General features: G+C 41.3%; 1 protein-coding gene across 1 annotated transcript in view; it reads left to right on the top strand.

Annotated features, from left to right (window-relative positions):
* The window catches only part of PRKAG2 (protein kinase AMP-activated non-catalytic subunit gamma 2), a 215,840-nt gene that overhangs the window by 142,946 nt on the left and 49,239 nt on the right, over positions 1–23,655 (top strand). The window contains exons 4-5 of the mRNA XM_005424346.2: positions 4,445–4,674; positions 13,523–13,544. Of these exons, the coding sequence (XP_005424403.1) occupies positions 4,445–4,674; positions 13,523–13,544 (252 nt within the window). The remainder of the gene's footprint in view (positions 1–4,444; positions 4,675–13,522; positions 13,545–23,655) is intronic.

Genomic DNA, 23,655 nt, shown 5'->3' with positions numbered 1-23,655 from the left:
GTGATTTAATTTTCATGGCCAGTAACTCTCTCCAGTTTCAGCAACTGAAGTACACAAATGTAAAAGTAAAAATTTGAGGCTGCTGGCTCTATCCTTAGGGCCCTCAATGGGGAGTGTGACTCTGTCACTGTCCCCTGAAGCCAAACGTCTGTAAAGGAGTGTTAGCACATCCCTGAAATCCCTTCCACCATCCTATGGGGGCAGGTGGCTCCAAGGGTTCATGGGGGCAGCAGCTGTTTTTCTTTCTGGAAAAGGGCTGATGAAAAAGGAGGCTTTGGCAGGAATCACTGGGCTGTGAGCATCCTGCCTCCCAGAAACCACCAGATGCATCCTGCCAGGTCAGGCATGAAATGTAGGTGACAGAACTCATTGTGGGTGTCACCCTGGGAATGTAGGAAATGTAGGAGGGCATCCACCCTTCTTCTCTTGGGAGTACATGGATAACAAAGCAGCACTTCATCCTTTCCTGTTCTGTAGCACTGGAGGGCTGGTTTGGATCAGAGTGCCCAAGTACGTGGCTGAAAAACTAAATGCTGTGCAAAATAAGGGCTTTATTTAAGATAAATTGTTGTAAATACCTAGAGAAACAAGGGAAAGGAGCAACATTGGGTTTGTATGTGCCCAGCTCGATACCAGCCAGTGCTGGGTGTGACTTGAGCCACAGGTGTGGGCACTGCCATTCCAGCAGCACTTCCTTGGGGCTTTTGCATCCAACCCATGATGTGTGGCTTGATCCCAGCTGAAGTTGCTCAAATAGGGGCACAGAACTGAGTGCTGGGCCATCCCTGTGTGCTGTCCCTGCCACAGGGGGAAGGCAGCTGGAGACAGCCCCATTCTGCTCCAAGTCTGCCATCTAGTTCTGCAAGGATCTCACATACACATTCCATGTGAAGTTGTAATATGAAAGTTGTTTTGAACTACATATTCCTGTAAATCTCATGAATATTCTTATTCATATGCATAATCAGTTATGCAAATGTTAGTGCTTATGATTCATCAATTTGGAGACCACAGAGTTACCCTCTTTATTTGCACTTGTTTTGTCCTGAGAAAGGTAATGTGAGAATGAGTCAGAACACAGCAAAACTCTCAGGTTGTTTCAGAACTGGATAGGGTTAATCAATAGGAAATATAGAATCATGGAATCATCAAATGTTTTGGGTTGGAAGAGACCTTAAAGATCATCAGTTCCAACCCCAAAGGACAAGCCCTTTTGTTAGCCAGAGACACAGCAACCGATCTGCTAGACCCTTTTCTCTCTTTCTAATTTTCTTCTAAAATTCTTTTTTGCTATAAAATAAGGGACAGCTACTTATTTTCATAACATGAAAACACCACATTTTGTTCACATTGTTACCAGAACTAGTAGGGTTTGTAGCCAATGTCAAAGTTTGTTTCTCCCCCCAAATCCTACATACACACTGAATTGTTTCAGCTCCATTATAGAAGAATCCTGAATTGTTGTCTGGTTTTCCCTGCTTAGGTGTTTTAAGTACATTCTCCCAAATAAACTGGTTTTAGCCATGGGATAGAGTTGTATCTTGTCTCTTCACTGAGTTCCTTCTGCTGTAGTAGAGCAGGGCACCCACTGCAGGTACAGATAACAATATATTTACACCAGTGCTGCTGCTTAGTTGTCAGGTCAATAGGACTAAAGTCAATACAAAGTCTTGTTACTCCTGAACTGATTTGCTCTGGAGATATATTACAGATTTTCATTCTTTGATGTGGAAGGCTTTTATAAAGCCCTTTTCATAGGGTTTAGGGTGTTAGGCTGTATGACAGCAGCCAAAAATATTTTGTGGCAATATTTGTAAAAAATTTAGCATTTCCTATGTGATTATGACTTCGATATCAGTATTGTACAAATGTAAATAACATAGATACCCCAATAATACTCTGAGGTAGGCTTATAAAAGACGGAAAAGCTTAATTACATTAATTTCATCAAGTACCCTGCAAAATAATTATATTTTTCCCTCCAACTCTGTGCAGAAACTGAGTCACAGACAAATTGAATCTCAGATGTATTAGGGTGTGCCTCACAGCGAGTACTTCATGTTTGAAGTGCCTGGTTGAAACAAACAGTTCTAAGGCTCAGAGTGCTGGAGTCACAGATGCTCCTCATCCATAAAAACTCATGCCAAGCATCCAAGGCTGGCATCCAAAAGGAGATTCACCACCAGGGAATGTTCTTGTAAGATAGAAACCAGGCTGTCTGTCCTGCCTGGGCTGTGACATGTCTGTGATGAGGTGACAGGAGTTTTCACAGGATGTAAGAGGTGTTACCTCTGTGGTCCCCTTTGATCCAAGTGTCCCTGTGTCCTACAGATGTCCTCTGCTCTTGGCAGCCTTGCTGGGCTGCTGAGTGTGTGGTTTCTGTGTGTCTGGTAAAAGCTCTTCTGGCAGAGCCTCTCGGAACTGGAAATGGTTCTTGTGGACTTGCAGAATACATTAGCACACAATGAACCCATCCCAGCAGCAAGACTTTAAGATCTAATGGTGTTTTTCTCCCTTTTAGTGGTTTTCCATTTGCATTGATTGCAGCTATCTCAGCTCCCAGTCTGAGCACTCAGGGAACATTTGTTCCATAAAAACACAGAGGAGCATCTTCCCCAGAACTGCTTATTTAAATTTGTCCGCAAGCAAAAACTGAACAGGCAAGTCAGGTCTCCTTTGAGTCCTTAGGGAAGTGGAACACACTCTCCAGTCCCCTGAAATGAGCAGGGCTTGAGGCCATTCAGAATGCCAGGGGGGTTACTCTTGCCTCACTCCATGGCATGTCACATCTGCCAACATCTGTACCTGCCTCCAAACCCAGTCCCCTTTGGGCCTGAGATATTGCTGCTTGACTGGCAGAGCTGCAGGGCTCCTTAAAATTCAAATTAAATGGAAGTCCAGCTGCAAGCTTGGAAAAGGACCAAAGACAGGGACTGAGTAGGGGGTCCTTTCTCATTCCAGCAAAGATAAAGTTTATCAGTGAGAATTAAGATTTTCTTTGAAAGAAATAAATACAGTACTCTGTACCACTAAACCCACTATTAGTAAAACATATTAGAGCCTAATTATTTTGCAGGTTTCCTGTTGAGTGACCGTATTATTATAGAGTTGTCTCTTATTATGTAAAAGCCATCAAGAAAAGTTGTTTTCAAAGACAAATAATAGGTAAAGAACAATTACACCTATTGCATGTTAATTCCTTTAAACACAGAATATGCCAACTCTTCTCCAGCTATGTCAGGAGTAACAGTTTCTTCAAGTAATAGATCCCTCCCTGAGTTGTTGGATGTCCAGTGTTCCAAGTCTGGGAACTTAGGAAAAAACCTCTGGTGCAATAATCTCTGGTGGAGCCCTGAAAGCTCCCACCAAGGAGCCAGACTCACCATGAAAATGAAGCATTGTGTTCCCAAACACTCCTTTGAGTGGCCTGGGCTTTTATGCTCATTAATCTGCTCTCTTTTGATGGGCTCGAGTCCCCTTTGGACTAACTGATCATCTACACAGATCTATGGAAGCACAAGAAATGAGCCAAATTCAGAGGTCTTACAGCCCACTGAAAAATACACATCCCAGTTCAGCCTCATGGTTTTTATGATCTAAGTCTGTCCTGATTTGTGCTGGCACCAGAGAACCACCCTTGGTTTGCTGATGTACATGGAACCAGAAACACAGATGTTGGAACCTGAATTTTCTGACTGGTGGTGGATGTCTGCTGGTTCTTATGTGGTGATAAACACAGTTTAAATCTGTTTGTTCACAATTCAGCACTGCCCTAGGAATGTAACCAAAAATACAGCTGGGGTACATACACGTGTCAAATAAAAACAGGGTGCTCGCAAGAGCAATTATCTGCTGCTGACACTGATTTTTGGCAAAAGGTATGATCAATCTTTCTGCTCAAAGGCAGCTGAAAACAATTTTAGTTTGTACAAAGGCTGTACAAGAGCTTTACAGAAAGCAAACTGAGGCTCAGGAGGAATATGCTCTGTTTCCTTTTTGTCTCTGCTCCTAATTGTATTTTTACTGCGGGCTGAGATACTATTAAAATAATGAAAAATAAGAAAAAGCAACCTTTAAAGGTTTTGAGCCATGTGCCATGAGATAAAGGTAATCCTGAGACTCACAGGAGTATTAAAATGACAGCAATAAAGTAATACCCATGCTGAGTGTCAGTTTAGAAATAAGCAATCAGACAGGAGGGTAATACAGGACAAACCTCCAGCACTCCCATCCTGCCACTGGGCCACCCTGTAGTGGATCAGAAAGTTCAACCAGCCTGAAAGGGTTTTAGTGGCAAGGCACAGATTCCCTTTCACAAACAAGGAGGTGAGAGCCCTACTTTTAGTTTGGGGAAATGTGCTGGAAAATACAGGATTTCTGTAAAGCTGAGATCTCCATCTGCTTTTCATCTGAGCTGATCTTTGGGCATTTTTGTTGTTCACAGCCTCTGGCCTCTCCTCTTCTCCATCTACCCCAACACAAGTGACCAAGCAGCCCACGTTTCCTCTGGAATCCTACAAGCATGAGCCTGAGAGACCAGAAACAAGAATTCACTGTTCCTCACCTCCAGACACAGGGCAGAGATTTTCTCTGCCTCCATCACAAAGTGCAGCCAAGCCTCCCATCATGACACCAGCTCCCTGTGCTACCTCAAAACCTGTAAGTAAAGCTTGTGTCCAGTTTTCCAGTGGGAAATGTGCAGGGCTGTGTGTGCACTGTGTCTTGTGTTACAGCTGATGGGCTGCAGTGTGGCTGTCCATACTGTGGGACAGAATGAGAACAAGGATTTTTACCTCAGTTAAATTCAGAGTTTGGCTGAGAGGGCACTGGGAATCCAGAGGTGATGGCTTCCTTCTGATTTATCTAAATGGTAACTAATCTTTGCACTGCCTTCAAAGTGAGTTTTGCAATGGATTCAGATCCCAGGATACACTGCTGAGATGCCACCCTAGAGGTGGATAAAATTTTATTTAGGATTTTCTTTTATCTCCCTTAAGAAGAGCTGATGAGAGAGTTAGCAGCCAAAGAGAGCATATATAAAAGAAATTCACAGTCTGAGCTGCAGGGGCTCCGAGTTCCTGCTGCCTCTGGAGTCTGAGATGACTGGGACAGCTGGTGACTAATGGCATTCATTGCTGTCACACCTCCTGCCCAGCCCAGAGAGTAGAAAAAGAAGGGCAGCACTACCAGGGCATTTATCCAGCCTCCCACCTAGCAAAGGTGTCTTCATTAGAGTGGTTTCTTCAGCTCCTGCTAGTGCATGAACTCAGCAGTTCCTGGGAGCACATGAACTCCAGCCACTGAGATTCTCCAGTATTGCACAGCTCTGTGCCTCTTCCCTCTCCCTTGGCCAGCCTCAGCCCCAGGGGCTTCACTCTCCTTTTCTTTCTCCTCTACCTTTTTACCTTCTTCTCCTTTTGTGTTAATTCCTTTGCATTACCTGTATCTTTCCATTCCTCTGACTCATGGAACCAGCAGACTGTGATCTGTCACCAGAGTAAACTGCCCTGCATCTGTCTTGCCCAGCTTTTCTTCCTTTTTTTCCCCTTCCAAAATATAAAATCTTCAACATTTTTTGTATCTAGAAATCTAGAACTGTAAAGGGCATACAGGTTCATGAGGTCAGTTGCTCTGTTGAACAGCTATGAGTCCTGTTTCATTCCAGTTCTCAGTAATTTATTTAAAAGCAGGAAGTTTCCTCCCACTCACCCATGGGAAAGCTGCTCCAGGATCTGAACACAGTAGCACAGCAACCCCAAAGCCTTTTGGCTTTTGTGTGAGGTACCTCCAGCAGCAGCAGCCGTTGTGGTGCTGAAAGCATTTGGGTCCTGCATCAGAGTTCATCTGCTGCTTTCAAGTCATTCACACACATCCCACAAAACAGCTGCCCTATTTTGGGGGCCCCTTCTGTAAAGGCCAGGAAATCTCTGATTTTCAACATAATTTTTTCATGGACAGGTTATAAATATTTGCTTTTATAATTAATGGCCTTTTTCATTCATTGTTTGCTACATCCTGTTGGACCAGTAGCCAACCTTTGTTTTTTCAGATCAAGCAAGCCAAACTCTCCCTACAAATTACAAACTTTCTGTTTTTCTGCTATGCAAAAGTAAATAATTAAAGTATTAAATAAAATAGTCCTACATTTATAGTTAGGGAACTCCAGCAGTTGCTTTTCTGCAGCCAGCTCACTGCCTTTCCATGTCAGTATATCCTTGGGATGCAGAAATTATTAAACCCAAAGGTTTGTAGGATACAAAAATATTTTGGGTAGGTTTTAGTCAATCAGTCATGTTATCTGCATATGAATGTGTTCATCTGTGTTATGCAGCTACAGAAGAGTCTTTTATACCTGTTAGAATAGAAGTGAGGAAACAGCATAATCTTAGCACATTCCACTGACTGAAAGACTGAAAAGTTTGTTTTGTTTTTGAATATTTGCTGATTCAGACAACATGAAGCTGAGCAGAAGATGCCAGAATAAAGAAACAGAATTCTCAGCAGGTTTTTATGAGCAGTTGTGGTTGTATATATGTACAAGAGAGAGTCTGGGAAGTAACTCAGAATGCTGGACTCAGTTCCCTCCTGCTCAGGAGATACAGAAATGTGTGGGATGTGTAGCACCTGATTGTCTGGTACCCTCTGTACTCATTTATGTCTGAGAGCAGTGAGTGTGCAGGGCTGCCAGTGAATCACTGGGGGTTTGGTTTACTTGGCAATAAATGCCAGCAGCCACAGAGCAGTGAGGAGCAAAGCTCTGGATGTTTAATTTTCAACAGAGACTGAAAACAGAGATTAGATTTGCCATTCTCTTCTAGGAGAAACTGTTAGAGAGAAAAGCTCAGTTCCTGCAGAAGGACATGAATCTGATGAGTGTTCTCTCAGCACTGTCATGTATTTTGATCCCTGCAAATTATTGACCCAACATTCCTCTGCAAATACAACAGCACTATACAAACATTCTTGAGTACTGTATTTCAAGCATTTCATTTATTCTGAGCTGTGTGCTAATAAATACATCATTTCACAATCATGTGCCATAAACAAATCTCAGAGGAAAACTCAATTTCTTCTTTACTCACATCACTATTTGGTGGCAGAACAATTTCAGTTATTTTTAAAACACACACTGTAAATTTTATGATAAATGCTGTTAGGTGATCAGTTCAATGATATGCAATCTTCTATGTTGACATCTGAGATGAGAAGTTGACTCATCTACAGGGTTCTGTCAACTTAAATATCATTTACTTATTACATTGCTTAACTGATAATGATAATGTGTGAGACCCCAGAACTATTATAAATGAATCACGATTCCAGTAGGAAAGAGGAACCCTTGGACCCAGATGTGGAAATATTATTAAAATAAATTAAAAAAAAAACCCAAACCAGAATAACAGATGACTCTAGGAAGATATATAGTATCAGGACTTGGAATTAATCTTAGCCCATTTCTATAATTAATGGCATTTGAAGCTGGTTCTGAAATTGTTTTTCACCTGTCTGAGACTCAGGTGCAGAATGGTTAAATCTGTTCAGTAAGAGAGAAGACATGGAGGGAAGAATAAAAATACTTATTTCCCAGCAGATGTAGCCAAAACAATGGGTATTTTCATGTGATTTTTAAACCTTCAGTTCTGGGGAGGGGAATAAATAGTGGGAGACAGCTCCTGAGAGAGTGAGATCCTCCTTCAGCAAGTATCACCTCAACCCAGTACACAAAGCTGAGCAATTAACCTCATGCTAAATGAGTGTCTGTGGTAATCACCAAGGCCTGGATTTATCCCACCTAACTTTAGAAACCTTTCTGAGCTGCTTAAGCTGGGAGTGCAGTAGCTGCAGTTGTGTCTGCATCCCCCAGAGAGGAATTTGCAGGGGATGAATCAGATCCAGGGGGCTGAGGAGCCTCTGGGGCTCACTGGGCAGGCAGGGGTTGACTCCAGGTGCTGCATTTCTGATCCAGACACCGTCAGGTGCCCAAAGCTGGAGCTGCTGGGCTGTCACACACCACTGCAGCAGCTCTGCCAGCCTCTCCCCTGCGTGTGGAGGTGTTCCTGGTGGCTGAGTTTGAAGGTTATAATGAGAGATGCAGCTGATAAGAGATCAAAGCTGTGCCTAAAGATTACTGTGTGCTGCATGAAACGGCAGAGGAGCAATTTGATTTCTCACAATGCAGTTCACTGTTCTGTACTTTGGCCTTGTGTTGTTTGGATGGTGTAACCTTCAAGCAATAAGTGGGAAATGATAACTCTTCTCTAGTGTGATATTAGGAACCATGATAGAAGTGCAGAAAGGTTGCAAATTCAGTACCAAACCTGTTTGCCCTGTTTCCACCTTGTCTGTGTTTTGAAGTGGAATGTGGTACATTGGGCATTATGTGGCTGTATCCTTTTCTTTCACCCTTTCTTCAGGCACTGTGAAAACAGCACTGCTCACTGCTATTTCTGTGCTACCTCATCTCCTGGTTTCCCCTTTCCCAGCATGAGAGGAGCCCTGGCCAGAAGGTGCTGGCTCCAGACTGGAGAGGTCTCTTTGGGTGGAAAACAAGGCTGGGGCTTCCCTGCTCACAAGAAATGACAAAGGCAGAACATGCCTACAGATGGTCCTTTCCATATGATTGTGTAGTGAGCCACTGTCCTCCCAAGAACTTCCAAGCCAAGTAATTTCCCAGAATGTTCTTAAGAAGAGGAAAAGTCAGCCAGGAGGTAGTCAAAGACTTGTGTGAGTGAATCCTGGTAAAACTGCAGGCAGAGCACACAGAAAGGAACCTGGTCTGTATTCATTTTGCACAGTCCTTGCTGTTCCAGCATATGGGAGAGGAGAGATGTAAAGTACAGCTGGGACTCTCTTCCAGCCCTGGATAAAAGGGAGAAACCAGACTGTTCCTGCAGCTACTCACTTGTTAAACAGTAGCACTTCCCTGCAAAGCTATTCATGCTGTTTCTTAGCCAAAATGTAGTAAACTCCAAAACAGGGCTGTTAACTTGTTCACAGTGAGAGAGAGAGGCTGTTACATCACTCCCTGTGCTGGCAAGGAGCCTGGGAAGCAGGAGGTGAGTGTGCAGCAGGCCCTTTGGTTTGCCTCTCTCCAAAAAAAAGCCATTCCACCTAGCAGAACTCCATAATCTGCTGGGTGAGTCAAGAGATTGAAATCTGATGAGGAGAACAGAAAAGTGTTCTTTGATTCTGAGGAGGTCAAAAAACCAAAAAAACAACAACAACAAAAACAACAACCAACCAAACAAACAAACAAAAACAAAAAAGAAACACCAACCAAAACCAGAAAAACAAAAAACCAACCAACCAAACAAACAAACAAACAAACAAACAAAAAAAACACACAAGAAAAAACCCACCAAAAAAAAAAAAAACAAACAAACAAAAAAGTACAGACTGGGGGAAAAAATGGAATCCATTTTTCCAGTGTACCAGAACTCCTTATTTCAGTATTTGTGTGGTTTAAGGCAGTGTATGAGAGTGCCAGGACATTACTGTGATGCACACCACAGTAAACTGATCACCAAAATTAGAGCCCCAAAGGCTGTCATTTAGCAGGGACAAAGCTCTGGCAGTGCTGGTGTGTCCAGGCTCCTTTTAAATGCCTTAATAGCAGCTCTCCTGGGAGGTGATTGTGTTCCCTAAGAGATCCCAGGAGCTGTAACAAGCTATCCTTGTTTAATCCTTTTTCCCTATGGGAGCTGTTGCTATCCATGTGAAAATGTGTTTAAATTTAAAATATTTCTCCAATAGTGGGCACATAACTAATTAGTTGCAAACCTAGTAAAGTAATCACTCTGTGATCAACCCTACAACAATTAGGAAAACACTGCTGGGAAAATGTTTGGAGCCCACTTGATTTAATTTCAGTCTCCTTTAACAGAGCATGATGGTGCCTCCACTGAATCAAATCAAAGTTCACAGGAGAATTATTTAATATGATTGGAAAGTCCATAGTGAGATTTAGTGGGACATACAGAATAAAGGAACCTGAGCTTTACAAAACCAGAAAGCATCAGCTATATTACACTACTTTTTCATCACAGCTCCCATTTTATTAATATTCTGTTTCCTCACTTCACTTTCTCCCTAATAGTCATATCTTTTGTATCCCATTTGGTGTTTTTCTCCCATTTTAGTATTTAAAATATGCAAAAAGCATCTTGCTGTCCCTTTTATATTGGTTAATTTGTTGGTTGTTTTTTTTAAGCTACTTACTGGTTTAAAAAAAAGAAAATGTTCAACCACAACCTCCTGAAACACTGGTGTCCTCACATATTTGTATTCTGGTTGCAGTGTCCAGATTTGTGAAATCAATCTTACAATGCAGAGAATTATTTTTTTTTGCATAAAGATGATTTTTTCTGCCCTAAGGAAATGTGTGTCTGTGTCAACTCGTGGCTTTTTCTGCAGCTACAGAAATAATTTAATCAACTGTCTATGGGTTCACTCAGTGGAGAATTTATTTTAATGACATGAAATCCTACAATTCCTGTTCCTTCTAGTCCTAGATCAAAAGGAGGAAGGCAAGGTGGAAAGGATGAATAGCCAGAATGCTGAGTCCAGTCAATTCCCAGCTGCTTTGACAGCTCTCATAAGACTATAAGTAGCTAAGGCAATTAAAACTGGAGCATCTCTGGGGCTTTTTTAAGATACTCATTGGTACTGAAATGATGACCCCCAGCACCCTGAAGACAGAGTTAGTAGCTTAAACCTAAATTACTTTTATCACCCTAAATCCTGCACTATGCATGGTATAAAAAGGCTAAACCTAAGGATCTGGCCTGGTGTGTCTGTATAAATAGATATCTTTTGGTTAAGTACCAGGTCTGTATAAATAGATATCTTTTGGTTAAGTACCATGATGTAAGAGGGTGCTGGAGGGACAGCCTCGTTTTACCCATTGAACTGATTTCTCCTGGCATGGTTTATCTGGAATTTTAGACCTGTTAATTTAATAAGCATCCTGTTATTCTGCTTAGAATATCAGAACTTCTGGTAGGAGTAACCTCCATCAGTGATTAGAAGCCAGATGCCTGCTCTGTGATTTAATATAAAGCTGCAGTTTCATGCAGGGTCACTGACAGTTTCTTCCCAGCTGTATCTGGACAGTTTTGGAACACTAAAATTATTCACCATCAGGGCTGTTTATTCACAAAGCAGTAGGGATTATAGAGCAAAGCTTTCCCATGAGAATGGAGGAGAGATAAATAGCTTTGAACCTGTTTGGTTGCACCTTTCCTGCTTCTGGATTGGACTAGAGGGAAAGTGACATAAGAATAAGGAAAAAATTATATGGAAGGGAACTCTTAGAACTCCTAGCCATCTTCAACTCTCTTAACCTAGTTTTATCTGTATTTAATTTTTAGATACACTGTCTTTAATGGCCAACAGAGCTTTAAAGAATGTGAAAGGCTGGTTGATACCAGGAGGAAATTTTCTGTGTAAAGCAATCAAATTCCTTTCTCACTTCCTCATAACATTCCCCAACCTCTTTCTCTGACTGGATGAAATAAACTGGTGAAGAAATTGGAAGAAATAAATAGAGATATCCCAAAAAGGGCTCACTGCTTCTTTCTCCCAGCTTTCACCTTTTATAGTGTCACTACCTGCTTGTGCAAGAGGAGAGCAATACAGCTCTTTAAAAATGCAGCTGGTTGTTGTGGTTTGGGTTTTTTTTTTTTCTTTTAAGATTACAATCAAGCAAGTTTGGCCATTTGAAAGTCAGCTGCATGGGCTGCTGAGTCAGAGGAGGACTAGATACCATCTTGGCAGCAGCCTGGAAAAATGTTTCCATTGTGCTGGTGAAATGAATGCAAAATATTTATTCTTTGAGCTTGTTCACAACAGCAGCTCAGTTCTCAGCTGGAACCGAGGGTGGGGCCATGTGGAAGACATTTATAGGAAGACAATAATGATTTGTACAGGGCCCAAGGTGTACATAATCTTATTTTATGATTAACAAAGGACAAGGCTCCAGCCATACGGAACTCATAAGGTGAAGTGTAAACCAGTGAAGTAATCAACAGAGAATGAAAGAGAAAAAGTAATGGAGGCAGAAGGTTAGCAAAAGAAAGGGAGGGAGCAGAATTCAGGAGGGGAGAGATTACTTTAATCTTTTTGCATATTTAGGGTTACAGTAAAATGCCAGTACTAAGGTTAACACCTTGGACTTTGGAAATTTTGATCTATCATACTTTTTCACTTAAAACTGCCCAAATCAGGTCATCTGTGGTATGTGGAGAATCTTCTTCCTTGTACCTCTGAACAGAAAGTTACCAATTGCTATTTTGTGGTATATGAGCACATATGATTCAAGCAGAAAAATAAACATGCCTTTTGCCCTGGGGACCTTATTGTCCAAGAGCCTGATCTAGCAAAACAGGCCAGGCAAATTCTAAAACTGTAAGAAAGCCTTGGCTTAAGCAGGATTGTTCCCAAACACTACTTCCAGTGCATGCTTGCAGAAGAGGTTCTAAGTGTAGCCATAACAGAGGTAGCAATGACAGAAGGCACTGAGGAAAGGTAACCTGAAGGTTACAGCACTGGGTTTGGCTGGGGTTGCTCTGTTTTTATGTTGCTGAATTTCAGGTGCTGCTTTGCTCTGGCTGATGTCAGTGTGGTGATGGCCTTGATCCAGGAAAACACTTAAATGTGTGGTTGGATTTAAGCACAGTGGGAGCTCTGTTGGAGTCAACAGTACTGGAGCACTTAAAGCTCTGTGTGTCTCAAGGCACTTTGCTGGATCAGGGTCTTTGTGCCATTTTTATGGCCTATTAAAATATTTTAAAATGACAACAGGTACTGGATATGAGAAAGGAAGCTGAAGGACAGAGGATAAAAAAGTTGAGGAAAATATTAAATGTTCAAAAAATGGAGAGGAGAGGAGAGGAGAGGAGAGGAGAGGAGAGGAGAGGAGCTCTTGGTGACAATGGGAAATTGCTGCTGAGTGAGTGGCAGGGAGAGCAGCAGCTGGAAGGTTGTTCTCTGCCTGCTGTTGTGTGTCTGGCATTTCTTTGGGTGTCAGGATTGTATTTACTTGGAAACATTCATGGTGTGTCCCACCTTGGGATGGAGCTCTTTGTGTACCTGGGAACAGCTACTGATGCAGACAGGGTTTATGAGAGAGGGCACCTGACCCCTGTTCCACCCCTTTCTCTGGAGCCTGCCAGAAACAAGTCCACAAAAGCAAATCCCAGCAGACATCCTGCACACAGGAACAGGACACTGCCAAAGCTGATCTCTTGGCTGTATTCACTGCGAGGAACACAGAATCACAGAATCATTCAGGCTGGAAAAGACCTCTCTGAGATCATTGATCTTTCACTGATCACTGAGCGCCACATCCACTCATTCCTTGGACACCTCCAGGGATGGTGACTCTGCCACCTCCTTGGGCCTCCATTCCAATGTTTAACAACCATTACCATGAAGAAATTCCTCCTGATGTCTAAACTGAACCTCCCCTCATGCTCCTTGAGGCTCTGGCCTCTTGTCCTGTTGCTGTTGCCAGGGAGCAGAGCCTGTCCCTAGCTGGCTGCCCTGTCCTGGCAGGAGCTGTAGGGAGTGACAAGGTCTCCCCTGAGCCCCCTTTTCTCCAGGCTAAACACCCCAGCTCCCTCAGCTGCTGCTCACAGAATTCACTCCCCAGACCTTTCTCCAGCTCTGTTGCCCTTCTCTGGACAGGCTCCAGCCCCTCAATGTCTTTCCTGTTATGAGAGGCTCAGAACTGGACACAGCACCTGAGGTGTGACCTCACCTGTGCTGACTACAGAGGGACAATCATTTCTCTCATTGCTGGAACACAATTCTTGATACAAAATCACTGCCACAGAAAGTGCACAACTTTCTTTCCTTTTCCCATGAGGGCATGGCTGTGGTACAATATGAACTGGTCATTAAGCAGTTGCTTCCATCATCAAAGATTTTATGGGTACAGAGGTTACACTGTGAAGATACAGATTTTTTTTTCTCATGCCCTCGAGGATTTGCCTATTGCTGTTTTAGGGAAAAAAATAATTTAATTCAATGAATGTTTTAGTTGAAGAGTCATTAAAGAAAGCAAGAGTTTGAAGAGGAGAAAAATAGTGCCAATAGCTGATCAGAGACCCCTGACTGCAACCATCTGCCCCATCAGAGATCACTTGTGCAGCCCTAAGTCACTTGGTCTCTCAGTGCCTCAGTTTCCTATTTATAAAAAAATGGGGCTACACTGCTCTAAGTCAGAAATGTTACAGTGATAAATGCATAAAAAAGTTCTACATAACTCAGATATTTTTTGAACAGGAGCTGCAATAAGATAAGCTAACCATAGATAGAATCTGTTGTGTTTAAAGTTTGTAGCAACAGGCTTTCATGCTGCAGGCTGTACTGTGGCCAGGAAGCTCTCATGTTTTCAGAGCACATCAAGATTTACACAAAAGATCACTGTGAAGTCAGCTGCTCTTCTGAGCCCCAGGGAGGCATGTCAAGAAATAATTTCAGCTCTTCTCAGACATTTCACTACAGACTCAATCTGCATCTCAGGTTAGGTGCAGTGACCCCAGCATTTGCCATTTCCTCACTGAAAGCACCCAGTGCCCATGAATGAACCTTTTTGTATCTGCATCTCCAGCAGCTCTGCAGGGACATGAGTGTGGGGGCTGGCTTGCTGGAGGTGCATCCCTGGTGCTTAATATGGAAATAATTCAAATTTTGTTTCAATTCCCCTTCCTGGAATGCAGGGAAAAGCCTTAGCACTATTTGCATGTCCCTTTATGATCTTGTTTGTAGCCCTGAAACATTGAGCTCATGTGCTTGATGGGTTTCTTGCTCAGCACAGCCCTTGTTTCAGTCCTTCCAGGGGGTGTCAAACCACAGAAGCAGCACTGAGCACAGTCTGGTTTCACTGTACCTGGAATGAGGGAAGGATGCAGTTAAGAGGCTGTGAAAAGGGAAAACAAGCATGGCAGAAGGAAGGTATCCATTGTAGGAGCTGTCATTGCAGATTTCTTTCGTGTATAACAAAGAAAAAAAAAAAAAAAAGAAACAGCACAGAAAAATAAGGCCTGGAGTGATCAGCAGTACATCTGGAATGAATTCAGGAAAAGGGTCAGGTTCCTCAAGATATGCACATTCAGTGTCATCTGAAAAACAGCTTTTAGTCAAAAATTAATCCACTTGGAGATTACAGGTCAACTGTAGTGTCTGTGTTGAAGGAGATTTATTAATATATTGGTTTGTTTGTACATAATAGCAGCTCCTGTGAGATAACAGCCTCACAAGCCTGAGTGGGGCCCCTGGCAGCACCCATGCCTTGAGTTTGTCAGCTCTGGGGTGGGCTTGGAATCTAATGCAAACACACAAACCCAAGTGCTACAAGGAAGTTCTCCTCAGTGTTCAAAGTCCTCCTAGAGCTGCAGGGGAAAAAAGACATTGTTATCTTTGCCTGCCTCTTCGAGAGAGCTCCCAAAAGCTCCTTCTGGAGCCCTCCTGGGATCCTCATGTGATGAGCACAGCAGAAAGGGGCCACCTGCAGCAGCTGCTCCTTTTCTGTTTAGCTGCACTTACTGCACCTTGTGGCACACAGGAGGTGTTTGTTCAGCCCAGGTCTATGCCAATTTCTTGAAGTTTTATTGAGGTTGTGGGTGACTCAGCTCTGAGCTGAAGGTTGTCTGGGTTTCTCAGAAAACCACCTTTGTAACTCTGCCCTACATCTGATGCCCTGGTTAGACAGATCTGATTTCAGCCTTTCAGAACTGCTGATGGTTGTGGCAATGACAGGCTGGGAGAGCTGGGGCTGCTCAGGGTAGACAGGAGAGAGCTTCAGGGAGACCTTAGAGCACCTTCAAGTGCCTTAAGGGGCTACAAGAAAGCTGGAGAGAGATTCTTCACAATGGCATGTTGTGATTGGATGGGGGAGATGGTCTTGAGCTGAAGGAGGGAAGGTTTAGAATAGATTTTGAGAAGAATTTTTTTACTGTAAGGGTGGTGAGGCACTGGGCTTGAAGCTGTGGCTTCCCCATCTTTGAAAGTGTTCAAGGATGGGGCTCTGAGCCAAGCTGGTCTAGTGGAAAGTGTCTCTGACCTGGGCAGGGGTTGGAATAAAATGATCTTTAAGGTCCCTTCTGACCCAAACCATTCTGTGATTCTAAAATTACATTTTGATGATAGACTGTGACCGTGTTCACAGGGGTCCGAGGATGAGGGATCTGACTCCATGTTTCAGAAGGTTTGATTTATTATTTTATGATATATATTATATTAAAACTATACTAAAAAGAATAGAAGAAAGGATTTCATTAGAAGGCTAGCTAAGAATAGAAAAAGAAGGAATGAATAACAAAGGCTTGTGTCTGGGACAGAGAGTCTGAGCCAGCTGACTGTGATTGGCCATTAATTAGAAACAACCACATGAGACCAATCACAGATCCACCCGTGTGCATTCCACAGCAGCAGATAACCATTGTTTACATTTTGTTCCTGAGCCCTATCAGCTTCTCAGGAGGAAAAATCCTAAGGAAAGCATTTTTCAGAAAATATCATGGCTACAATAGACTACAATTCTGTTACTAGAATTTTGTGATGTTTACTCAAGCCTTAAGTGTAGTATCAGCTAATTTCAGGCTTTTTTAGGGGAAACATGTTTCATTTTAAGTTTAAAAAATATCACTGAAAGCTGGTGTAGTAAGTGTTCACTCAGTGAAGTCACTACTCACAACTGAGCTTTGAAATATAACACTGAGATGAAGAAAGAAAAATGGTAGATAGTACATGTGTTTATTTGAGTCAGATTTGGCTCTGAGTATTTTTTTTTCATTTGTTATTCTCAGTGGCCTCGGTTCTGCAGATTACTCATCAGTACTCTGGCCTCAATCCAGCTAAAGTACTTAAGTAAGTGCATAACTTTAACTAACATGAATAATCTTGTATTCAGTGCCAGCAAATGAAGACACACATCCATGTGGGCTCACTTTCTTCTTTCCCATTCACTTTAAATTAGTGAATGTTTACCTGTCTTTTACCATTAGTAGTATCTCAATGTTCTGTTTGCTTTTTGTTTTTAAAGATACATTTTTCACAAGAAAATATCTACTGTAATCATGCTTAGTACCTGATTGCTGCAGCTCTCTCCAGCAATAATTCCCTCTTGCTCTTAACTGAGCCCCTGAGTGTGATGAGAGGTTGGTCCTATTTCAAAGAACCCAAGGAGCACTCCAGCATATGTGTAAAAACAGCTGAAGTGTGTCTTTTTGATCATATACAATAATAAATATTGAAGACAAGAACACTTAAAAACTCTGGAAGAGAGTAAAAACTAAGTGGCATCCCTGTGTTTGCAGTCAGGTAGAACACTTGTAACATCTGTATTCATAACAAACTCAGGTTAGCCCCTCACAAGTACTTGACTTCTTTGAAAGTTCTTCAAAAGGACAGAATTTAAATTGTGTGGCTGTTTGATTAATACCGTGTCATGCTGATAATTGTGATTTGGACTCCACCTATACTCAACATGAGTAATCTGAGGAAGGAATGTTGGCCACAAGGGCTTGTCTAGAGAATGCCTCTGATATTCTTGACTCTAAACTCCACCTTATCTGAGTAGCAGAGTGATACAGGATCAGACACAGCTACAGATTAGAGGTTATGTAAACAAATCCTGCCTCTTTCCTACTCCTGCCTTGATTTCTCTCTAGGAGTTTAACTTGGGATCTTGTCTATTCCTTCATATTTGACTTTCTTTGAAGTTTATTTTTCAGAAATGCTTAACTCTTCTCTCACTGGGACCATTTTTCTTTGCCTTAAACTGTGGAGCTGGAGGACACTGTGTGCAACACAGGTTCTTTGTTTCTGCTCTTAGATCAAAGGAAGCTCTGTAAATCTATTGTGTTTCACAATTAAGTCAGGAACAAAACTCACTGGGATTAAACTTCAAGTTCATTTCCATACAGAAATATTTAGGAAGGGCTCACCACTAAAAATGTGAAATCTCTCTGTGAAACCTTTGTTTCATGTATCTCCAGGGTAGGCAGATTCCAACACTCAGTATTGCAGTGAGGATTTAGTAGAAATGAAGATTGTCCATTTTGTCATCTTTCCTAGTGCAGCATACACTCCGTTTTTCTTTTTTTTTTTTCCTTTTTTCTTTTTTTTCCTTTGGTTTGGTTTTGTGGGTTTTTGGTTTGGTTTGGTTTTGGTTTTGTTTTGAGGTTTATTTTTTTTTAAATTTTTGTTATTTATTTAAGATTTGGCAAAAAATGATTGTTGTTACATTTATGTTATCCATTTGACCTACTAAAGATCCCCAACTGCTTATCACTAATAATTAACTCTGTAAAGTAATTAATATCATAGCTGCTATGTGGGAGGATACCTGTAGCAGGAGGCTGGTTGCTAGTTATAAAATGTAAAAGCAATATACAGATGTTCTGTATTTCATGCCACAAGACTCCTGCTTAGGACCATTGGAACAGTCATATTCTGATCAGATTGGGATGAAATTAAAAAATCCTTCCAGGATAGAGTTCTTATCCAGTGGCAAGCTCTGTCTGAGCTGTTTTGCAATGAAATCATTAGAGTTTCTTCAGCCTCACTGTACATACTGGAAATACATTTAGAATAGATGCTCCCTCACTTTCATACCTGCTGTGGGACAGTTGTGTCCCTAATTAATCAGATTAGGGACAGAGCACCCAGCTGAACCCAGTAAGGACTCACTGGGGAAGTGCCAGGCTGGTTTCTGGGGCTTGCTTATTCTGTTCTAAACAAATTGTAAAATCTGAGGTGCCACCACCTTCCTTTACACATGCTAGGCACGGATGTGATTATAGCATTTGGTATTTCAAAAGCCTTTTAAGTTTAAAGCCATTTTTATCACATTCCTTTTGGATATGGGAAATAAAAACTCCAATCCAGTATTCTATATGTGGCATCCCCTTCCTTACTGGTTTGTTTGGTGCTTGGAGCATTTTCCTTAGAATAAATGGTGGAAATTACAGTTCCTGCCCAGCTGCTCTGGTCACCCTGAGGTTTTTGAGTTGTTTGAGGTGAGACCAGAGCCATGTCCTCAGACACCCTCAGGGACTGCCACCCTGCAGCCTTTGCAGCACCCAGGTGGCACTTTCAGATACAGAAGGGATCCAAGCTGGGATCCTGACCTCAGCCTCAGTGATTCCAGTGTTCTCAGCTTCCCAAACCCACCATATCAGTTACCACACTCTAGCAAAAAACAAGTAGCAGTTTAATTTACAGTTTAACCAGCAGATGAAACCTTTTTTATTTTTCCTGGTAACTTGTCCTTTTCCACTTTACAAACCAGGCTAAATTAAAGCAAAAGTAAGCAGGAAGTGTTCTAAATTATTTTCACACAGATTGCAAGAGAATAAACATATTTATGACATACATTTGGGAAAAAATGTAAGTTGTTCTTTGACAGCTCATCAGGAGAAGAGTTGTTAACTACTTCAGTTGTGCAGAACTGTAATTGTAGTAGGGAGCAGTGGCAAATGGTGGGAAAATTACCATTCCTGGTTTACTCTTGCATTCAAAATGGCTTTGCCTTGATTTGCATTTAGATGGGAATTCCTTCTGTTGCTCTTCAATCCATTAGGTTTTATAAGGTAAGTGGCCTTTTTTTTTTTTCTGAAGTGCTGGGAAGGGCACTCAGTTTTACTGCTGAGCTGTGCAGGTGGCACCCCAGCATATCCATATTAAAGTCATCAGGAAAGAGAAAGAGGAGCCTTGAATTTACCTGGAAATGCCTATTTTTAAATAAAGCACAGGTGACATTTTTGATGCAATGCCTGAGTAAGTCTGCTCCACACAGACCTGTGATTTGCAGCAGGATTTCTTTTTTTTAGGTTGTTCTTTCTATTCCTACACAGTCACCAAAGACTAATATGCAATATTTATTATTACTCAGACAATATTTGTTTTAGAATATTTCTATTTCAGAATTAAGGCTACTTGTTTGAAGAGAGGGGGGAAAGAAAATTTACATTTCTATAGATGGTTTGCAAACTGGGTTTTCTACATAACATACATATAAAGAATTCTCATTGAATTATCGTACTAAGACTATATATAATTTTTCTAAAGACTGGACAAAAATAGAAAAAAAAAAAACCAAAAAAACAAGCCTGGAAGGGACATTAAAAATTCATTTTTCCCTATCAACACCATCAACTATATGGAAATAATAATAAACAAATGGGAGTTTTTAAATCCATTGCTAAAAACCTCCTGTGATGGAGATTTTAGAGTTTTTTCAGCAAAACGTGCTGGTGCTTCACTTCTGTTACACTCAGAAACTTCTCCCAAAGTCCAACCTAAGAATTCTTTAAAGGCTAAGTAGATAACTTCTCATCCCATAACCAGTGGACCCAGAAGAGTTAATCACTTTTCTTCTTGCAAAAACACATCATGTTTGGAGACTGTTGAGGTATTTTCCTTCAGTGTTCCTTTTTTTGGTGTTGTGGTTTTTGGGGTTTTTTTGGGGTGGGTTGTTTGTTTCTTTGGGCTTTTGGGGTTTTTTGTTTTAGTTTGGTTTATTTAGGGGGGGTGGTTGTTGGTTTTGTGGGGGTTTTTTGTTTGGATTTTTTTTCCCCTTTGTAGATGAGGAAACTGGGAAGTTTTCGAGTTCTTCCTTACAGGTCATGTTTTCTGAATGTGTAGATCATTGCTGTTACTTTTTTTTTTTTTGGACTCTTTCAGTTCATTCTTGAGTTTTATCCCTAAAGCTGAATGCAATATCCCAGCTGGCATCTAACCAGGGAATGTGTAGCACAGATGCTCCATGTCTTACCTATAACACATTTGTAAATAGTGTGATTTTTGGTTTTTTTATTTTCCAAGAAACTGACATTGTAGTCTCACATTTAGTTTCACTCCCAAGTCTTTTGCTTGCATGACTGCTGGAAGTCCATCCTTTCCCATTTTATTTTTGCATCTGATTATTGTGTAACACACTCTACTTACCCATATCAAAGTGCATCCTATTTTTCAGAGCACTGCAACAATTCTCAAGATTATTTTAAGTTCTGGGACTGTCCCTAAAAGAGCAGCTTCTTTTACCATTGAGTCACTTTGAGTCATTTGAAAATGTGGTCAGGTTATTCATTATTTCTTCCTTGAGTCATCAGTGGAAACACAGAGTGGTGTTAGACTGAACACAGACCTCTGTGGAACCTCTCTTAAACCCTTCCAGTTAGATAAAGAAATCTTAGTGCCTTCCTTGAGAATATTCTTGTGACCTTTAGCAGTTGTTTCACCCAGACATTCTGGGTGAATCATTAGAGAGGCTGAGAGTGCTTTGGCTTTGGTTGCACTCCTGGACTGTTGCTGCTGATCCTTCTTTCCTGTATCTGCTTAAAATGTCTCTTACACATCTCAGAATCAAACTTACACCAAAGAGTGTAAGGCAAGATGGCAGGAGACTATATAAAATATGATTTTCTGCTGATGTCAATTGTTGTTCACATCCCTGAACCATCCCTATGACTTAAATACTTTGCATGTGCTTATGAAAAGGATGGGATTCCTTCAGTAGGACACAGGACTGAAAGGACTCCCAGATTATCAGAGAAAAGAAATGTAGATTATCAGATAAGCTTTAATGTATTCATTCTAAGTGCATCTATAATTTACAGGACTGATTTTACTTCCACAGAGTATTAGTCATTCCTCACTCCCTTTACCCTAGGAAGCTAAAGAAAACAAAGTAAGCAGTTACCTATTAAAATTTACATTCCAACCTTCCCAGAAATCCTAAAATCTCTCTTGTTTACATCTACCTTTTGTGACTTTTGCTGTTGCATCAACCATGAATTGTTCTTCTTTGTGTCTACAAAGATTGATGGCACTGCTGTATTAAGGTCATGTTGTAGGTCCATGCTTTTTGGCATAAATAACCTTCCTGTAAAAATGTGACAAAGAAATGTACTCGGGCAGTTCTGGGTTTGTGGATATTTCTCTTCTAAACTTTTCTCTCTAGCATTTATGTCACGTGGCAATATTTAGGGTACAAGTGCAAACCTTTGAAGCATAATTTGGATAAATCCCTTGGTTATAGTTCAGGAGAACCTTCTGTGGCCGTAGAACAAATAAACAAATAGTCACAAAAAACAGGTAGGAAAAGTTGCAAGATTTAATATCACCCTGTTGGAAATTACAGCTCCTTTTCAATAATTTTTTTCTTTAGCCAGTAATCCTGCTGTAAAATGACAGAAGGAGTTTTTAGAGAGACAATGCTGCTTAAAATATCTTTTATTTTGTCTAATCCTGTCCACAATGAACAGGATGGTGTTTTGACTATGATTTAGGGTGACTTAAGAGTGGGCTGTTCCCAGAAGGTGTGGTCCCCCTGTCCCTCCTGCCCTGAACAATTCCTGTGCCAGTGCTCATACAACTAAGCAGTGAGTTGGATCAGGAGCTGATCTGGATAAAGCCCAATCTTTTCTTTTAGTCCCTTTGGTTTTCAGCTGCATCAGTTTCCTGTTCTGACTCACTGTGTTGCCCACAAGCCAAGAGGAGCCAGAATGCAAAGCGAGGAGCAAAGGGAACGCCATGATCAGCAGCTTGTTCCAAAATTGGTTTAAACAAATCCTGAGGCTGCAGGCACATTGAAGGATGGGGTTTCAGCCTTTAGTTCTCCATTTCCTTTGGGTTTCTTTTTTGAGCAGTGTGGATGGTACATGTTTCCATTACAAATCTCTGTTGTATATTAAATTACTGCCTTTTTATTATCCTGAGTTTCTCATAGTACTCTTGGTCTGGATGTGGGTTCTGCCACTGTAAAACCCTGATCTTGCAGTGAGCCCTGGGGTTTGTAGCATGAAATAAGCTTAACTGACTTCTTATAAACATCTCGTGTTCTGTGGCAGTGAAATTCAATGCACACCTTTCAAGTCTCAGTGTCACTTCCAGCTACAAAAACCTTGGAGTTGTATTTCCTCATGGCTGGTGCTTACTAGATAATTATGGGGAGTAAATTAAAACAAAAAGAAACAAAATCATGGCAGTTATTTCCAATCAGATATGTCATCTTCTTTTCCGCCTTTGATTAAGAAAAGATGTTAAAAACTCTTATCAGTGTCAAGGTACACGATAAGGAAGATAAATAATTTAGAGCTTTTAAAGCTAGCTCCCAGAAGTAATTAAAAGCTTCCAAAGGATTTTGATTAGTAGGCTGAAAATATTATAAATTAATATGAACTGCTTTGGTATCTTGTGTGACTGGTCAGTTGGAACATTTACTGAAATCCTAGAAGCGTCTTAAAAATACACCTGCAAATGAAATATTTTAGAGTTTTCTTTTCAAAGGATCTTTACAGTAAAGAAGAACTGGCTATTGTTCACTTCCTCCCATATCCTTAAAAGTGTCCTTAGAAAGAGGTAGCTTGGGAAAAGAAAAAAGCTGCCACCAGCAGTTTCCTTGCTTGAAGCTTCGCTGGACTTGAGAAACTATGAGACAGCTTTCTGTTTTCCCATAAATTTTGGCTCTCTCCCCCATCACAGTTTTATTCTCATTATCTCTTATCTTTCCCTGCGTTTTATGCACATTGCTGTGCTATGCTGGGTCTAACAAACCCTCCCTCCTTGAGGGGCTTGCTGAACTTTTGAAGCCGGAGCTTCCCCTTGGGACCAGCAGGGTTAAAATACTCCTTGACGACTCCTCTG

Source organism: Geospiza fortis, unplaced genomic scaffold (genome assembly GCF_000277835.1).
Source record: "Geospiza fortis unplaced genomic scaffold, GeoFor_1.0 scaffold182, whole genome shotgun sequence".
Taxonomy (NCBI): domain Eukaryota; kingdom Metazoa; phylum Chordata; class Aves; order Passeriformes; family Thraupidae; genus Geospiza; species Geospiza fortis.
This window is presented reverse-complemented; position numbering and strand designations above follow the sequence as displayed.